This window comes from Hemitrygon akajei, unplaced genomic scaffold (genome assembly GCF_048418815.1).
Source record: "Hemitrygon akajei unplaced genomic scaffold, sHemAka1.3 Scf000111, whole genome shotgun sequence".
NCBI classification, from domain to species: Eukaryota; Metazoa; Chordata; class Chondrichthyes; order Myliobatiformes; family Dasyatidae; genus Hemitrygon; species Hemitrygon akajei.
Window position 1 is genome coordinate 280,257 of NW_027331997.1, and position 19,093 is coordinate 299,349.

Below are 19,093 nucleotides of genomic sequence, written 5' to 3' on the forward strand. Positions count from 1 at the left end.
GGAATGGATTCAATTGGGAGTGTGGACGATGTGAGTAGATGGGAAGGGGTGGGTTCTATTGGGAGTGCGGACGGCGGGAGTGAATGGGAAGGGGCGTGGTCTATTGGGAATGCGGACGGCGGGAGTGAATGGGAAGGGGAGTGATTCCCGTGGGCGTGGGGACGGTGGGAATGAATTGGAATGGTTGTGGTCTATTGGGAGTGCGGACGGTGGGGGTGAATGGGAAGGGGCGTGGTCTATTGGGAATGCGGACGGCGGGAGTGAATGGGAAGGGGAGTGATTCCCGTGGGCATGGGGACGGTGGGAGTGAATGGGAATGGTTGTGGTCTATTGGGAGTGCGGACGGTGGGGGTGAATGGGAAGGGGTGGGTTCTATTGTGTGTGCGGACGGTGGGAGTGAATGGGAAGGGGTGGGGTCGATTGGGAGTGCGGACGGTCGGAGTGGATGGGAAGGGATGGAGTCCACGGGGGATGGGCGGTGGATAGGAGTGAACGAGAACGAGTGCGATCCCATTGGGAGTTCCAGTTCAGACAATGGGAGTTGATGGGAAGGGGTGGGTACAATTGCTATTTCGGACGGTGAGAATAAATGAGAAGGGTGGAGTTTGGATTTCGGATTGTGGGAGTGAGTGGGAGTGGATGGAGACCAATAGGATTGCGCCTGGTGGAAATGAATGAGAAGTGCTGGAGTCCATTGATATTTCTGATGGGTGGAGTGAATGGGAAGGGGTGTAATCCCATTAGGAGGCAGACGGTGGGAGCGAATAGGAATAGATGTTGTCCCTTTGGTTGTGCGGACAGTAGGAGTGAATAGGAAGGGGTAGGGTCACATTAGGATTGTGGCCAGTGTTAAGTAAATGGGAAGCGGTGGTGCCCTATTGGGAGTTCGGAGAGTGGCAGTGAATAGTAAGGGTTGCATTCAATTTGGAGTTCAGACGATGGCATTACGTAGAAAGTGTTGGCTCCCATTGGGGGTGCGGACGATAAGAGTGAATGGAATCCATTGGGATTTCGGATGGCCGGTGTGAATGGTGAGTTCCCATTGGGAGTCTGCTCGATGGGAGTGAATGGGAAGGCGTGGACTGCCGTTGTAATTGCGAATGTGGAAATAAATGGGAAAGAGTGGAATTTGGTTGGGACTGCAGACTCTGTGAGTGGAGGAGAAGGAATGGCGTCCATTTAGGTGTGCGGGCAGAGCGAGAGCGCGGGAAGTCCTGGGACACCGTTATCGCAGAATTATCCTCTTCTCGGATCTCGAAGACAAATGAAATTGTTAACCGCTATGACTCTCAAATCTACCTGTACGCCCCTGCCCGTCTCAGAGTCCTCATTCCTCCGTCACCATTTCCGGGTACACCTACCCCTGCGTTAATCCTCTTCTCAGTGTCCCCTCCGTCTCCTGTGACCCTCTGCCTCTCTGCTACACCTGCCCTTCCTGTCTGCGCAGCAACTTCGCCCCTTTACCTCTCTTCCTGTCTGTGACCTTCTCTACAAATATTCACCTTGTTTGTGTGTGAGGTGGGTAGGGAGTCGCGGTGGTTCTTTATGCTGCATGGATCAGAGACCTGCGATCTATTTCAAATTAACACAGCTAATATATCTCATACAATCTTCTTTTCTCCATGTCTGGGCCCGGGAGTGCGAGATTCCACAGCATTTATCTGTGTGTCCCCAGGAATGTGTGATAGGACAGTGTGAAGGAAGCATCATTCTGTGTCTGACCCTGTGAGTGTGTGATGGGACGGTGTCGACTGAGATTCATTTGCCTGATCCAGGGATTCTATGATTGTATGCTGTGGAGGGAGCTTCACTCTGTGTCTGACCACGGGACTGTGTGATGAGACCGTGTGGAGGGAGCTTCACTCTGTGTCTGACCCCAGGACTGTGTTATGCGAAGGTGTTGACGGAAATACACTCTGCGTCCGAACCTGTGAGTGTGTGATGGGACGGTATGGAGGGAACTTCACTCTGTGTCTGATTCGGGGAGTGTGAGATAAGGTGTTGCAGTGGGAGATTCACTCTGCGTCTGAGACGAGGTGGGTGTGGTGTGACGGTGCGGAGGGAGCTTCACTCTGTGTCTGACACAGGAATCTGAGCTCCAACCTCTTTTGTCGTTTCTGTCTGTGAGAGCAACGCAGTGCGCTGGAAGGTGGCGGTCAGGAAAGTGCCAGTATCTGGTGAATGAGGAAGCGGTGTGTCAGCCTGCATGGGGATGGGGAGTAAAGAGATCCTGGGGACAATACACCATCAAACCAACATCCCTCCGCCTGCAGCTGAGACGCTGCTGTACCAGTGTGAAGAGCTTAGACCCATTATTGCCGTGCACTGCGTGCGGGGGGTGTGGGGGCGGTAATCCCAGCTCACTGTTTCTCCTCTAATGAGACTCAGCCGACACCAAGACAGGAATTTACAACGGTTTATTGATATCATCATGACAAATGCATATTCCACAATGGGCGAGCTGCTCACATGCGGAATAAATAAGCTGGTCTCGATTCACTCACAGTCACACACAATTAGCTGACGGGCGACAAGTGTCAGGTTGAATAATCAGTCTCGTTTCTCATTGTCACTATTCATCGGGGAACCGATGATTATAAAATCACACTTCAGGGTCGTATCCGGGATCGCTGCAGAACCAGGGTCACTGGCGAAGTATTTGTCAATTTAACATCATTATATTGGCCAGACTGCCGAATGCACCGTCCTCAGCAAAGGGAGCAAAAGGATTCTCTCCCGAGATAATCCCAGCCCGGGACACCGGTGTCCCAGACCAAGCCCCGGATCCAGGGCTTTTCCTGTATGTGTAATTCCTCGGGGTCTCACGTGCGGGAGTCTCGAAGCCACACACCGGTGGAATCTGCGTCGGTGGACAGGAGGCGGGAACGCCTCCGATGTCACAGAGCGTGAGACTGAAGCCAGTTCCGTTAAAACCACTGGGAATGACCTTCGGCGTGCGGCTATTAAAGGTAAGGGCGATAGTTAAAGGGGAGGAGTAGTTAAAGGAGAGGGCAGGGAATCCGCCAAAATCTCCGCATCCCGCGCGCGGGGATGTTCACACGGTCACTCTCAGTCCGAGTCTGGGTTCCTGCAGAGATCTCAGTTCCTTCCTCCCGGTCTCACTGAACCGATTCCCCCACAGTCTGAAACAAATGTGAGAATAAAGATGAAATAAACAGATTACACAACAGTATCAGTAACAGGACTGGGGTTAATGCTTCAACAACACACACAGACAAATATCATCAGAAAACCCGCAGAACCGCTGATATTTTATCACATTGAACATTAATACAAACACTCACTCGATCGACTCCAGACTGGGGAGGGTCAGTATGAGGTGGCGGAGAGCGGGGACAGATCGGTCTGTCAGCGAGTTTGATCTCAGCTCCAGCTCCTTCAGTGATGGTTTTGTACTGAGAGCAGAGACGAGATCCTCGGCACCAGAATCTGTGAGACCGACATCCCTCAGTCTAGATATGAGAGAGAGTGAGGGTGAAGGACACAGAGGGACAGGAGACGGTACAAGTCCTCACTGTTTATCAGTAACACAATTACTGATCACATTAATGTTCATTGTCAGACACCCAGTGACTGTAAACACAATTTCCCCTTTCTGGTACTTACTCCAGTTTCTGTATTTTACACTCCGGGTTCCTCAGAGCCGCAGACACCAGTTTCACTCCTGAATCTCCCAGTTCATTACTACTCAGGTTCAACTCCTTCAGTGAAGGGTTTGTACTGAGAGCAGAGGCAAGATCCTCGACACCAGAATCTGTGAGACCGACTTTGTCCATCCTGGAGATTGGAGAGAGTTAGGGTAAAGTCACAGAGAGACAGGAGACGGTACAAATCCCCAGAGTTTATCAATAACATAATTACTGATCACATTAATGTTCAGTGTCAGACACCCAGTGACTGTAAACACAATCTCCCACAGTATGGTACTTACCCCAGTTTCTGTATTTTACACTCCGGGTTCCTCAGAGCCACAGACAGCAGTTTCGCGCCTGAGTCTCCCAGTTCATTATAACTCAGGACCAGCTCCGTCAGTGAAGGGTTTGTACTGAGAGCGGAGGCGAGATCTGCGGCACCAGAATCTGTGAGACCTACACGGGTCAGCCTGGAGATGAGAGAGAATGAGGGTGAAGGACACAGAGAGACAGGAGTCAGTACAAATCTCCAGTGTATATCAGTAACACAATTACTGATCACATTAATGTTCACTGTCAGCCACCCAGTGACTGTAAACACAATCTCCCACAGTCTGGTACTTACTCCAGTTTCTGTATTTTACACTCCGGGTTCCTCAGTGCCGCAGAAACCGGTTTCACTCCTGAATCTCCCAGTTCATCCCAGCAAATTCTAAACACAAACATACAAATTGAAATTTCTCTCACTCGGATATTTCAGGAAACATTAAACCCTTCAGTAAATCACTGATCCGGAGTTCCCATCGCTGTCAATGTCCCTCGCTGACCAGCCCCAGGGTATTCACCGAATGTCAGTAATTTAGTCTATTGGTGTGACCCTGTAATCTCCACATATTCTGTCTCATTCCCTGGGTCAGAAGGTGAAAGTGTTAGGAAGGGGAAAGGTGAAGAGAGATCCCACAGGTGGAAGGGGGATATGGAAGAGAGATTCCACGGGAGGAAGGCGGATGGGGAAGAGAGATTCTACAGGAGGAAGGGGTATGGGGAACAGGGATCCACAAGGCAGAAGCGCGATGAAAAGAGAAACCCAAACACAAGGAAATCCGCAGATGCTGGAAATTCAAACAACAACACACACAAAATGCTGGTGGAACACAGCAGGCCAGGCAGCATCTATAGTGAGAAGCGCTGTCGACGTTTCGGACCGAGACCCTTCGTCAGGACTAACCAAAAGGAAAGATAGTAAGAGATAGTAAGGGTTATAGGGATTTATTACAGGTTTACCCAAATCCATTTACTTTGAAAAAACGCAATGGAACAGTTTCACAGTTCAAAATGAGAGATAAATTAAGTTACCCCAACTCCTGGCACTTGTGCAGCCCAGGTCCCAGCCGCTGCATTCCTACACACTGAATATTACAGACAGCCAGGTTGAGGTGTTTTATTGTATCACAGAGTCCGATGACATGAGACAGCACCGCACAGTCAATCGGGGTCAGTGTCATTCCACTGAATGAAAGTGTTTCCACAGATCCCAGTGCGGCCTGAGCCAGTCCACGATTCTGAGACTCAAACAGGTAGTGCAATGTGTTCAGGAGGCTCCTTTTACCAGCTTCACTCTCTGTGTTTCCCATCTGGCGTTTAACCTCCTCCTTCACCCAGTCAATCACCCGACAGGTTGTTTGATGAGGAAATGGACCCAGAAACTCCTCTAGGCCCCGAGCTGTCATTTGGGAGGAGAGACCAGCCACAAAACGGAGAAATACCTCAAATCGCCCATCTGTCTTGTTGTGGGCTTCAGTGAGGAATTTCCGGATATCCCCGGGATGTGGATTCAGGAATTGTGCGACTGCAGCTACAAACTCTTGGACGGTGAGGTGTGGGAATGTGTACACCACGCTCCGGGCAGAATCCTCTCTCTCCAAAAGCTCCATCAGGAACCCGGACAGGAACCGGGAAGGCTGCAGATTGTAGTTGATCAAATCTCCATCTGTAAACACAATCTTCTTCTCGGACACTCCTCTGAAGGCCATCTGACCAACCCTGAGTAACACATCACGGGGGTTCTCAATCTCACGGCCGTGATTTTTCAGGATGTTGTAAATATAGTAGGAGTACAGTTGGGTGATGGTTTTGGGAACACACTGCGGGTTCCGGACTATTTGTGTGAAGAAGGGGCCCAGTGCCAGAGCGAGGATCCCGCAGTAGGAGGGGTTGTAGCTCATAGTGTACAGGATCTCGTTCTCCTTCACGTGTTTGAAAACAGCTGCTGCCACCGTCTGATCTTCAAAATACCTGATGAAATATTCCTTCTGTTGCTCACCAACAAATCCCAGGATTTCAGCCCAGACACTGATCTCTGCCTTTTCCAATAAATGTAACGCAGTTGGGCGGGTTGTCACTAGCACTGAACACCCTGGGAGCAGCTTGCCTTGGATTAAACTGTGCACAATGTCCGACAACTTGCACTTGAATTCAGGATCTATGTACTGTGATTCTGTCTCTCTACGACCATCAACAAAATTGATTTCGTCCTTGAATTGATCCAAACCATCAAATATGAACAGCAGTCCCTCTGTGTGTTTCCAGATCTCTCCCAAGATATTCCCAAAGTAGGGATACTGATGCAGAATCAGTTCTTTCAGGCTTATTCTGCAGTTAATGGAGTTTAAATCCCGGAACTTGAAACTGAAGACAAACTGGAACTGCTGGTATATTTTGCCCGTGGCCCAGTCATAAACAATCTTTTGTACCATTGTTGTTTTCCCGATCCCCGGGACTCCGGCTACTGCTGCGGATATCCCGGATGTTCTTCCAAAGAAAGATCTTTTCAATTTTTGATCAAAACTCCTCTGGAATAACTGATCAGCCCGGATTTTTTCTAGCTCTGTGCGGAGATGTTTCTCTCTCCACTCCTCGTGGTCTCTGCCTCTTGCCAGCAGCTCATGTTCCACCAGTCTCCGATCTCGAACAGTAGAAATGACCGTGAGCTCAGCGTATCGATCAACCAGCTGGAAAACCTTCACCTTCTCCCTCATCAGGATCGTGTTCACTCTCAGTGTTTCAGTTTGTGCCCGCAGAGTCTCCTTGTGTTTCTGTTGAACATCTTATGACGGACAGAAATAGGTTGTCAATGCCTGATCTGATGAACATGGAGCACACAACATATTTTCTTTAATTTAAAAAAAAACTTGTTAAAGACATTGTTTGGGTGAAATCAGGAGATCAGAGATGAGAATGTCTGAAAATGAACCATGGCCCGGAAGCATTTCTGATCTGATTCAGATCCACTGTTAAAGTCTCCACTCTCCCCTCTGTTGGTAGTTTGCAGATTCCCTGGTGTTCCAGCGAGCACCAAGTGCACACGTGATTCTGGAGAGGAGAGTGTTGTGTGGAGCGGGTGGTTTCACTGCTTTCACTGCTCAGCTTCTGCTGAACTGTGCAACCCTGCAGAGGGGTAACAGTGGGGGAGGGGGCATTTTCTTGCTCTACTGACCTTTACTTTTCTCACAATGGACCCCATGTTCTTGACACTCCTTTAGGATTAAACTGTCAGTACTGAGCCACAGAAAAGGAACATAATTTCTGTTTCCTTTTCCAGTCTGAGCCAGTCACGATGTATCACACCCCGCACTGGTCTACAGTCTCTTATTCTGTGAGGAGCTGGTACATGAACTCAGGCAATTCCCCGATACTGCGCGGAAGAGCAGGAAGCTGAAGAAGATGTCAGCGCTAATAGGGGACTCTAAAGTCAGGAGGACAGGAAGGCAATTCTGTAGACAAAAGGAAACACCGATTGTTCTTTGCCTCTCAGGTGCCATTGTCCAAAATGTTTCTGGACGCAACCACAATATCCTGAGAAGGGATTTTGAGCAGCCAGAAGTCGTGGCCAACTTGGTACCAACGATATAGGAAGAGAAAAGGGAGGAGGTCTGGAAAACTGAACACGGGGAGTTAGGAAAAAAGCTGAGAAGCAGGACCTCAAAAGTAATGATCTCAGGATTGCTCACTGTGCCGCCCGATAGTGGCAATAGGATTATAATGAGGTGGCAGAGAAATGTGTGGCTGAAGATTCGGAGCAGGGGGCAGTGATTCCGATTTCTGTATAATTGGGACAACTTCCGGTGTAGGTAGTACCTGTACAAAAGGGGTGGGTTGCACATAAATCCGATGGTGACCAATATTCTTACAAGCAGATTTACTGGAGCTGTTGGGAATGTTTTAACCTAAAATGGCAGGGGGACTGGAACAAGGACAATAGAGCTGTGGATGAACCAGAAGGTTTACAAGTAGATGATGGGTGTAACATGAATGTAAGGAAGGACAAGCCAATGACTGGGTTCAAATACAGACAGAGCAAATTCTTAAATTGTACCACATGGACAAAATTCAAAAGGGCGGAGATGCAGGACTAAACGCATTGTATTTAAATGTGCACAGCATTCGGAATAAGGTGGACAAACACTTGACGCAATTAGAGATTGGTCGGTATGATGTCGTGGGCATCACTGAGTCATGGCTAAGAGAAGATCATAGTTGGAAGCTTAACGATAAAGGATGTACGTCTTATCGAAAGGACAGGCAGGAAGGCATAGGCGGTGGTGGTGTGGCTGTGCTGGTTCGAGATGGAATCACTTCTTTAGAACGAGGTGACATAGGGTCAGAGAATGTTGAATCTTTGCGGGTGGGTTAAGGAAAAAGTTTATATTGGCCTGAAAATAACAGCAAAGGATTGCAAAGGGAGCTAGAAAAGGCATGTAATAAAGGTAATGTTGCATTTGTAATGGGGGACTTCAATATGCACGGGGAATAAGAAAATCAAACAACAGGAATCGGATCGGAAGAGAGGGTAGAGTGGGAAAAAGGGGCTTTTCTGGTTGGCTGCCAGTGACTGGTGGTATTTCGTAGGGATTAGTATTGGGAACGCTGACCTTCAGATTGTTTGTCAATTATTTAGATAATTAATGTATTTGTGGCAAAGATTTTGGATGATACAAAGATAGGTGGAGGAGTAGGTAGAGCGATTGCAACAGGACTGAGACAAATTGGAAGAATGGGCAAAGAAGAGGAAGATGGAATACAGAGCTGGAAATATATGATAATGCATTTTGGTAAAAGGAGCTGACTATTATCTAAATGGGAAGAAGGTCCAAGCATCAGAGATGCAGAGGGACTTCGGAGCCTCGAGCAAGTCTCCCAGAAGATTAATTTAAAGGTGGAGTCTGTGGTAAAGGCGGCAAATGCAACGTCGCCGTTCATTTAAAAAAGAATCGAATATAAACGCAAGGAGAAAATGTTGAGCTCTTACAAGACTGTAGTCAGGTCGCACTTGGACTATTGTCAACAGCTTTGCGCCCCGTACCCCTGAAAAGATGTGTTGTCATTAGAGAGAGTCCAGAGCAGATTCAAGAGGTTGAATCCGAGAATGAAGGGGTTAACATGTGAGGCGTGTTTTGGCAATCTGAACCTGTACTCACTGGAATTTTGAGGACTGTGAGGGAATCTGTTTGAAACCTCCCGAATGTTGAAAGGACCAGATATGGTGGATGCAGTAGCATATTTCCCGTGGTGGGTACATCCTGAACAAGGGGGCACAGCCTCAAAATTGAGGGGCGTTCCTTTACAACAGTTCAGGAGGATTTCTTAAGCCAGAGAGTAAAGAATCTCTGGAAGGCTCTGTCACGCACTGAAGTGGAGTCCAAGTCCATGGGTATATTTAAGGCAGAAGTTCCCGATCGGTTAGGACATCAAAGGATATTGGAGAAGGCAGGTATATGGAGTTGAGTGGGATCACGGATCAGCTGTGATGGAATGGCGGAGAAAACTGATGGGCTGAATGTCCTAATTCAGCTCCCATATCTTATGTTCTTATGGAGGAATTACAACAAATCTCAGCTCCACTTTGGATCGGAGGTGTGAGATTTCCCTTGCTGGAGTTGGATGTTCTAATTGGAATGGTTTGGCTTCAGTTTTGTCAAATCTCCAGATATTCGGCCCGATGGAAAGGGGAACACCAAGGCTTCCTCTCTGACCGATGGGAATGTCTGTTTATCAAACTCATAGAGGCCTCTGGGTGCAGAGCCCGAGACCGGGAAGGTGTCGGGTTTTGTGACAAATGCAAATTGCTTCCTGTTCTCCAGACACAGCGACAAAAACCTGTCTCCCCGTTTCTCACCGTCTCTAAACATGCCTCTAAAGACAGGTATTCAGACTCTCAGAGTGAAATAAAGACTTTGAGATATCTGTTCCATCAATTACCTTTTAGATGTTTGGGCACTTCAGATAAACCCCGCTCAGTGTCCATGCAGGCGAACTGGCCATCACCTGTTCAAAACAGATTAACCTGCATGAAGTCTGTTCTGTGTAATACTGTAAATTCATCAGCATTTACATTGTAACACACAGTGTATTGTTCACCGTACCTCGCTCCTGTATTTCATTCAATATTCTACTCAGCTTCGGTAAATGGTGATGTTGTTTCGCAAAGGATTCCCACATCACACTCCGAGCCCCGGAGCCCTTCTCCATCACCAGATCCAGGAGGAGTTTGGAAGCGCCCGCTCGGTTTCCCTTCTCCGCGAGCTCAGTCACGCTCTGTAATAAACAATGGGGAATATATTGAGAAGTGGAGGGATGGGTACAAATTTACCCTGATCCTAGACTGACCCAGCACAGGTATACAGCTTACAGTTGCGGGGTATGACCTAACAGAGGAAATCCACGGCGATTATGTCTCTGGCACTGAGTATCGTTTTGTGACTCAGAAAGCGTGAGAAGAGAGAATTTCACTAACTCCCCTGTTCAATGGTTAATAGAAAAGACAGGAGATTCTTTTGAGGAGAACAAGATTTCTGGATGGTGTGTTGTCACTGCCAGTGATATCTCGCATCGAGTCCGAAACCTTCTTAAGGGCAGGGTGAGTAGCAGGCGGTCATGGTCCACGTTGGTACTAATGAGAAGAGTAGGAAGTGTGATGAGGTCCTGCAAAGTGAGTTCATGGAGTTAGATGTTAAGCTGAAGTGCAGGATCTCCAGGTTTGTGTTCTCAGGATTGCTACCCGTACCATGTACTAGTGAGGCCTGAAATAGGACGGCAATACAGTTTAACGTGAGGCTGATGAGATGGTGCATGACCGAGGGCTTCAGATGTTCGGATGATTGGGCTCTCTTCCAAGGAAGCTGGGGCTTGGGCATACGTGATCGTTTTGCACCCGAACTGGAAGGGGAGTGATACCCTCGCGGGAAGGGTTGCTAGCACTGCATTGGCGGGGGGAGATGTTAAAGTTAAGTAGCAGGGGGATGAAGAACCAGAGTGGATAGTGGAGTGGCTGTGTGGGAAAGATGTTGTTAAGGAGACATACAAAGTCAGGAGACTAAAGGATGAGCATCATAAAACTTTTTTGTTCCAAAATGCGTATTATTTCAATGCAGGAAGTACTGTAGGAAAGTCAGATCAGCCTAGCGCATGTATCAGCACATTGAGTTACAGCATTGTAACCATTAATGTGATTTGGTTGGAGGAGGTGCAGGATTGGCAGCTCATCTTTCCTGGGTTCCCTTGCGTTATAAACGACTCGATGGAGCTGGAGGGATTACAGATGGAAGGGTGGTTAACTAGTCAGATAAAATGTCACTACATTGCTCAGACTGGACAAACTGGACAGTTGATCCAATGAGACTACATGAGTGAAACTACGGAATAAGAAAGGTATGACCACGTCAGTGGGATTATATTGTAAAGCACCCAATAGTCAATGGGATTTAGAGGAACAAATGTGCAGGGAGATCACAGAAACAAACACAAGATTCTGATGGTAGATAATTTACTTTCCATTTATTGACTGGCACACCAAGTTAAAAGGCTGGATTGGATAGTGTGGGTCAAATGTGTCCAGGGAAGTTTCTGTAATCAATATACTCAGATGACAACTGGAGAGGGCGCATTCTCGAATTCCTATTAGAGAGCAATACAGGGCAAACGACAGAGGTGTGTGCACGGGAACGCTTTGGATCTGGTGATCATAATACCATTAGTTTAAAGATCATTATGGAAAAGGATGGGTCTGGTCCTTGGGTTAATATTCTAAATGGGAGAAAGGCCAATTTTAGTGGTACCAGAAAAGATCTGACGACAGTGGATTGGGACTGGCTGTTTTCTGGTACAGATGTGCTTGGTAAATGTGCGGCCTCTAAAACTGATATTTTGGGAGTGCAGTGATCAAATGCATAAATGACCACAAGTAAATAGTTCGAATGTTCCTGACAGAATAAGAGGCAACGGTATCTTTGTGTAGGGATATCAAGGCCCTGAGCGCATCGCAAGTATAGGCTTAAAGGATCAAATGAGATATTTGGTGAGTACAAGAAATGCAAGAGTTACTCAAGGAGGAAATCAGGATGGCTAAAGTACGGAATGAGTTTGCTTTAGCAGAAAAGGAAAAAGAGAACCCCAAACACTTCATCAAATATGTTTAGAAAACAAATATAACAACGGACTAAATTGGTCCTCTTGAAGTTCTGAGTGGGCCTTTATGCATGAAGCTGAAAAAGGTGGGGGAGATTTTAAATGGATTTTTTTCATTTACATTTACTCGAGAGACATGCAGAGTCTTTAGAGTGAGGCAAAACAGCGGTGAGATCATGGACCCTGTACGGATTACAGAGGAGGAGGTATTTGCTGTCTTGAGGCAGATTAGGGAGGGTAAATCCCTAGGGTTTTCCTTCCTACTTCGTTTAAGGCGAGTTCAGAGATTGCAGGTCCTACAGTAAAGATATTTAAAATGTTAGCTCCGGAAGTATTATGTTAGCTCCGGTAGCTAATGTTTTTTTTTTCTGCTGTCTGAAACGGCTGTAAGATTAAGCCAGGGAATTACAGGTTGGTGAGCCTAACATCAATGGTTGTAAAGTTATTGGCAGGTTTTCTGAGGGATTGGATATGAGTATTTGGATGGGTAAAGATTCATTACGGATAGTCAACACCGATTTGTACCTGGTATATCCTGATTAACTAACCTTATGGTTTCTCGAGGATGTTACCAAGCGAGTAATGAAGGCAAGCGAGTGGATGTTATCTACGTGGACTACAGCAAGGCCTTTGACAAGGTCCATCATAGTAGACTGGACAATAACATTAAGTCGCTTGCATTCATGACATGGTGGTAAGTTAGTTTAGATATTGGATACAAGAGAGAAGCTAAGAGTGGTAGTAGAGTTTTGCTTCTCTGACTGGAGGTCTATGACTAGTGGTGTGCTTCAGGGATCTGTACTTGGTCTGGTGTTGGATGTCATATGTATACAAACGCGCTGGATGGCAATGTGGTAAACAGGGTCAGTAAATCTGTGGATGACATCAAGGTAGTAACAGCGAGGAAGTTTAACAGAGCTTGCAGCAGGACCAAACAGCTAGAAGCAGGTAGAATGGAGATCGGCAGACAGAATTTAATGAAGACAAGTGTGAGGTGTTGCACTATTTGAGGACAAACCACGATAACACTAAGACATTGAGTGGTAGGGCATTGAGCAGCACGGGGAAAGCCAGATATCAGGGAATACAGATCGAAAATTGCTTGAAAGTGTTGTCGAAGGTAGACGTCTTGGTAAAGTCTTTAGGATAGGGGCATTCATAAATCAATATATTGAATATAGAAGTTGGGATATAATGTCGCAATTGATGTTTCAGAGGCGATTTTGAAGCAATGGGTGTACCTACCTCTGGGAAGGATATCAATAAGATAGAACGAGTGCAGAAAATAAATACAGATTGTTGTCAGGACTTGAGGGCCTGAGATATAGGGGAAGTGTGAATAGGTTAGGGCTGTCACAGAATGTAGGAGGACCAGGAGAGATGTGATAGAGGTTTATAGAAGGTATACATAAGGTAGATACGAACAGGCATCTATTACTGTGGTTGGGTGAGACCGGAACTTGTGATCATGGATTAAGGATGAAAGATGAAAGAATATCTGAGGGAGAACTTCTTCACTCAGAGGCTGGTGAGAGTATGGAACGAGCTGCCATTGGAAGTGGTATATCTGCATTCCATTTGAACATTTAAGAACCAGTTGGATAAGTACATGAATGGGATGCGTGTGGATGTTTCTAGTCCGTGTGCAGATCAACGCGACCAGGCATATGATAGGTCAGTGTGGACTTGATGGGCCGAAGAGCCTGTTGCTGTTCTGTAGAGTTCGATGTCTATAGCTAAGTCAAACTATGACAGGGTCACTGTTGACTTTCCCTGGGATAAACCCTGGTGAACAGCAACAGCTTCACAATTCACTGCCAGGCTCCGTGAGTGTCCAGTGTCAGCCTACAGCTGGGAACTGGCAGTGAGAGGCAGCCAGCAATTGCAGGACTTTTGTGCGTGTCAGAGAGACCAAAATCAAATGGTAGTAACGCAGAGAAGGAAGTTTGGATTAAAATTGTCAGCTGTCTCGTGTGGAATGGCAGAGTTAGGGATAATGCGTGGATCTTCTCTAAAATTCAGTCTGGTGAGCAATAGGTGAATGTGTCCCAGTAAAACGAGGACCATTAGAAAGGCGTTTCTTGGTAATTCTGTGATAGCTGTAGATTTTCAATTGGACTATTTTCAATTGTATGATTTTGCAGTTCCCAGTGTTAACAGTATTTGTAATTACAAACTCCAAATGGAACAGTCACAAAGAGGTAACTGAACCATGAGGCCTGTTGGGATATTTGATCAAATGCAAGAGGGTCAGTAGTTGAAAAGAGAAATGATATTCAGTGCTGCCTGTTCAATTGACGATGGGGTTGAAGGTAGACTCGAGAAATGAGCTGAGAAATAAGCCACTATATATTTGATTTGTGTGAAACCCGTGGATAATCAAGTCAGTCTGGTGAATGACCATTAAGGTCGAACATTGGGAACATGTGATGTCAATGGTTCTCTGTCCACTTGCAATGTCCGTCAAGAGTCACATCATTAACTTCCCTTCTCTATCATTGTTTGTATCCTAACACGTCTAAAAGTGAATATGCTCAGAAATATGGACAGAGGCGTGTATTGGTTAATAAAAGTTCAGTGTTTCAGCAAATGAAAACACTTTTCTTCATGTTGATCACAAGCATTGCAGGATTTTCACTGCCCAGAGGTGACGTTACACCGGTTCTGTCAGTCTGTGATAGATTCAGTGGAATCTACTCTCAGCCTATGTTTCTTCCACTTACGTGATACTCTAGCCCGGTGAAGTGATCCTCGCCCATTAACATGAAGCCGACTCCCTCCACACGCTCCTCAATCGCCTGCTCCAGTCGCTCCTTGTAGAATCTCGTCAACCGCAACAGTTGGTGATCCTCACAATTTGACAGGAAGGCCGAGATTGCAGTGTTCAGATCTGTAGATAGTCATAGAACATAAAATAGTAGATGTACCATGCGTATGCAGACACGATGCCAATTTAAACCAATCCCATCTTCAGGAACATGGTCAATGTCCCTCCGTTCCCAGCCTAAGCATGAGTTCAAACGCCTCTCAGATGCCGCTGAGTAACTGTTTCCAGTCCCTCCCTCGGCAGCTCATTCCAGACATCGATCACTCTCTGTGGAAGACATGCGTCCTAAATCCCCTTTGAACTTTACCATCTAACCTTGAACCTATTCATTCCAGAGCTTGATATTTGCATCGAGTCACAGACTGTCGAACTGTGTTATGCCTCTCATGAATTTATGAATTCTCTGAGATTGACGTCTCAGTCTCCAACGGCCCAGACAAAGCAATTCAAGCGTGATCGACCTCTCTCGGAAGCCAATATTCTGTAATCGTGGTGAAACTCATCTGCACCCTCCCCAGAGCCTCCCCATCGTTCTCGTGACGTGGACACCAAATCTGCGCACAATATTGAAATTGTCTCATCACCAACGTTAGTTCAGTTACAGCACAACTTCCAAAAATACATACTCGCACCTGAACTCGTCGCTTGCACGCTACCAATTGTGTTGCCACTTTCAGGGAGCTATTCTCATAAGGAAGCTTCCGGCACTTTCAGGGAGCGATGGACAAGACCCGTCCGTATATCAGTATTCCTAAGGGTCCCAGCATTCACCGTGCACATCGCTCGCGAACTTGGCCTTCAAAAGAGCAACTTCTCACATTTGCCCGAATTAATTGTACCTACCGTCTCTCTGAGAGCTTCACGGGCATTTGGCCATTGAAGAGGCCCTATCAGCAGCGGAAGCAAAGCACTGCAAACTAAGTAAAAGTAGAGAAGGGACAGGCGGGGTGGTGATTGTCGGGAGTAGGCTTGTGGCGAGAGTAGAAGCCTCAGCCTTTGGCTCAAAGGAGGCTTCAGCTAGGAAGAGGCGTTGTCTCTGAGCAAGTTTCTACAAGTTTTCCTTCTTTTTGTATTTCTCTTACTGTGCCTGGTATTGTTAATGGAGGTTGCGTGTTCTTCATGCCAGATGTTGGAATCCTGGGAGACCCAGAGTGTCCCAGGGAACTACACCTGCGTGGTGCATCCAGCTGCAGCTCCTTGAAGACCATGTTAGGGATGGTACATAGCGCTTAGTGATTTTGAAGGAAATAGGTAAGCCTGGTAATTTCTAAGGTAGGGGCACGTTCGACACAGCATTCTGGGCCGAAGGTCCTGGATTGTGCTGTAGGTTTTCTAAGTTTCTGTGGATCTGGAGCAGGACTTAGATGACCTTTGATTTGTATGGGAGAGTGGAAGATAATTGGACAATAATTGAAAAGAGTTACAGGGAAACAATCACCCGGACACCACGAAGTTGCAAGTGCCCTGAGGTAACTGGGTGACTGTCAGGAGGAACTGAAATGTAAATAGGCAATTAGAACAGAGTACACCAGAGGCCACCCCCCTCAAAAAATAAGTATATAAGTAAATAAGTATACCACTTGGGATACTTTTGTGGGGGATGACCTCCCGGGGGAATACCACGGCAACCGAGTTACAGGCACTGAGCATGGGTCCGTGGTGCAGAAGGCAAAGCGAGAGAAGAAGAGAGCGGTAGTGATAGGGGCCTCAATAGTGACGGAACAGACAGGAGATCCTGAGGACGTGAACGGGCAACCCGGATGATATGTTGCCTCCCAGTGCCAAGGTCAGGGACGTCTCAGATCATATCCACAACATTCTGGAGAGGGAGGGACTGCAGCTAGGTATTTTGGTACATATTGGTACCAATGACATAGGAAGGAAAAGCAAAGAGGTCCTGAAAGGAGATTTTAGCGAAGTAGGTAGAAAGTTTGGAAGCAGGACCTCCTGGGTAGTAATTTTTGGATTGCTGCCTGTGCCACGCGCCAGTGAGGGTAGAAACAGGATGATTTGGCAGATAAATGCGCGGCTGAGAAACTGGTGCAGGGGGAAGTGCCTCAGGATCTTCCATAATTAGGATCTCTCCTCGGAGAAGTATGACGTGCTCAAAAGCGACGGGTTGCACCTGAACCCGAGGGAGACCAATATTCTTGCGGATAGATTTGTTAGAGCTGTTGGGAAGGGTTTAAACTAATTTGGCATCGGGGTGAGAGCCTGGGTGAATGGCCTCAGGATAGGACTGTCAGGAAGGGCTGGCAGGTGATGGGACGTAGTTGTAGCCAATAGATTGAATATCAGTACATTAGGGAGGCAAAATCAAAAAGGGTAGAAAATGCAGTACACAAGGTGCATCTCACTGTGCCGAGTGTAAAAGTAAGTAAGATGGATGATCTTGTTGCACTATTACAGCTTGCCAGGTATAATGTTGTGTCTATCACCGCATCGTGGCTGAAGGATGTTTGTAGTTGGGAGCTGAATGTCCAAGGTTACTCGATATAGACAATAGACAATAGGTGCAGGAGTAGGCCATTCGGCCCTTCTAGCCAGCACCGCCATTCACTGTGATCATGGCTGATCATACACAATCAGTATCCCGTTCCTGCCCTCTCCCCATATCCCTTGACCCCACTATCTATAAGAGCTCTATCTAACTCTCTCTTGAATGCATCCAGTGACTTGGCCTCCATTGCCTTCTGGGGCAGAGCATTCCACATAACCACCACTCTATGGGTGAAAAAGTTAATCCGCATCTCAGTTCTAAATGGCCTACCCCTTATTCTTAAACTGTGGCCTGTAGTTCTGTACTCACCCATCAGCGGGAACATGCTTCCTACCTCCAGCGTGTCCAGTTCCTTAATAATCTTATATGTCTCAATCAGATCCCCTCTCATCCTTCTTAATTCCAGTGTATACAAGCCCAGTCGCTCCAATCTTTCAACTTATGACAGTTCCGCCATTCCGGGAATTAACCTTGTGAAGCTACGCTGCATTCCCTCAATAGCAAGAATGTCCTTCCACAAATTTGGAGACCAAAACTGTACACAATACTCCAGGTGGGGTCTCACCAGGGCCCCGTACAACTGCAGAAGGACCTCTTTACTCCTATACTCAATTCCTCTTGTTATAAAGTCCAGCCTGCCATTAGCTTTCTTCACTGCCTGCTGTACCTGCATGCTTGCTTTCATTGACTAATGTACAAGAACACCTAGATCTCGTTGTGCTTCCCCTTTTCCTAATTTGACTCCATTTAGATAGTAATCTGCCTTCCTGATCTTGCCACCAAAGTAGATAGCCTCACATTTATCCACATTAAACTGCATCTGCCATACATTTGCCCAATCTCCCATCCTGTTCAAGTCACCCTGCATTCTCATAACATCTTCCTGACATTTCACACTGCCACTTATCAGTAAATGTGCTAAAGTTACTTTTAATCCCTTCATCTAAATCATTAATGTATATTGTAAACAGCTGCGGTCCCAGCACCGAACCTTGCGGTACCCCACTGGTCACAGCCTGCCATTCCGAAAGGGACCCGTTAATCGCTACTCTTTGTTTCCTGTCAGCCAGCGAATTTTCAATCCATGTCAGTACTCTGCCCCCAATACCACGTGCCCTAATTCTGCCCACTAATATCCTATGTGGGATTTTATCAAATGCTTTCTGGAAGTCCAGGTACACGACATCCACTGGCTCTCCCATGTCCATTTAAATAGTTACATCCTCAAAAAACAGAAGATTAGTCAAGCATGATTTTCCCTTCATAAATCTATGCTGACTCGGACTGATCCTTCTACTTCTATCCAAATGTGTCGTAATTTCATCTTTATAATTGACTCCAGCATCTTTCCCACCACTGACGTCAGGCTAACCGGTCTATAATTCCCTGTTTTCTCTCTCCCTCCTTTCTTGAAAAGTGGGACAACATTAGCCACCCTCCAGTCAGCAGGACCTATTCCTGAGTCTATAGAACATTGGAAAATGATTACCAATGCGTCCACGATTTCTAACGCCACCTCTTTAAGTACCCTGGGATGCAGACCATCAGGTCCAACACCGTTTATCCAACTCAATCTATCCAACACCGTTTCTTGCCCAAACATTTCCTTCAGTTCATCCTTTACCCTAGTTCCTTTGACCACTATTACAT

General features: G+C 46.7%; 2 protein-coding genes across 3 annotated transcripts in view; both read right to left on the minus strand.

Moving 5' to 3' along the window:
* Window positions 1-2,420: 2,420 nt before the first annotated feature.
* LOC140723372 (NACHT, LRR and PYD domains-containing protein 3-like) lies at window positions 2,421-6,796 on the minus strand. Of its 2 annotated transcripts, XM_073037950.1 has the most exons (6): window positions 5,010-6,792; window positions 4,279-4,365; window positions 3,953-4,123; window positions 3,628-3,798; window positions 3,306-3,473; window positions 2,421-3,143 (listed from the first exon to the last, which is right to left on the minus strand). In XM_073037950.1, the coding sequence occupies exons 1-6, from the start codon at window positions 6,689-6,691 to the stop codon at window positions 3,056-3,058; spliced, it is 2,367 nt and encodes a 788-aa protein (XP_072894051.1). In that variant the 5' UTR covers window positions 6,692-6,792; the 3' UTR covers window positions 2,421-3,055. The 2 variants fall into 2 exon arrangements, with proteins under 2 accessions (XP_072894051.1, XP_072894052.1); XM_073037951.1 differs by lacking the exon at window positions 3,306-3,473 and having other exon boundaries at window positions 5,010-6,796.
* Window positions 6,797-7,291: 495 nt separating this feature from the next.
* Window positions 7,292-19,093, minus strand: part of LOC140723389 (uncharacterized) — a 93,115-nt gene continuing 81,313 nt past the window's right edge. The window contains exons 5-8 of the mRNA XM_073037971.1: window positions 14,840-15,006; window positions 10,076-10,247; window positions 9,912-9,977; window positions 7,292-7,398 (exon numbers count right to left, since the gene is read on the minus strand). Of these exons, the coding sequence (XP_072894072.1) occupies window positions 7,292-7,398; window positions 9,912-9,977; window positions 10,076-10,247; window positions 14,840-15,006 (512 nt within the window). The remainder of the gene's footprint in view (window positions 7,399-9,911; window positions 9,978-10,075; window positions 10,248-14,839; window positions 15,007-19,093) is intronic.

Bases quoted from the DNA above. Each gene is read 5' to 3' on its own strand.
- LOC140723372 (XM_073037950.1), bottom strand. From the start codon at position 6,691: ATGAGGGAGAAGGTGAAGGTTTTCCAGCTGGTTGATCGATACGCTGAG. The intron at 4,366-5,009 runs GTAACTTAATTT...GTTTGTGTTTAG, and splicing joins CACAAGTGCCAGGAGTTGGG to AATTTGCTGGGATGAACTGG. The intron at 3,144-3,305 runs GTGAGTGTTTGT...CATTTGTTTCAG, and splicing joins CCCAGTCTGGAGTCGATCGA to ACTGTGGGGGAATCGGTTCA.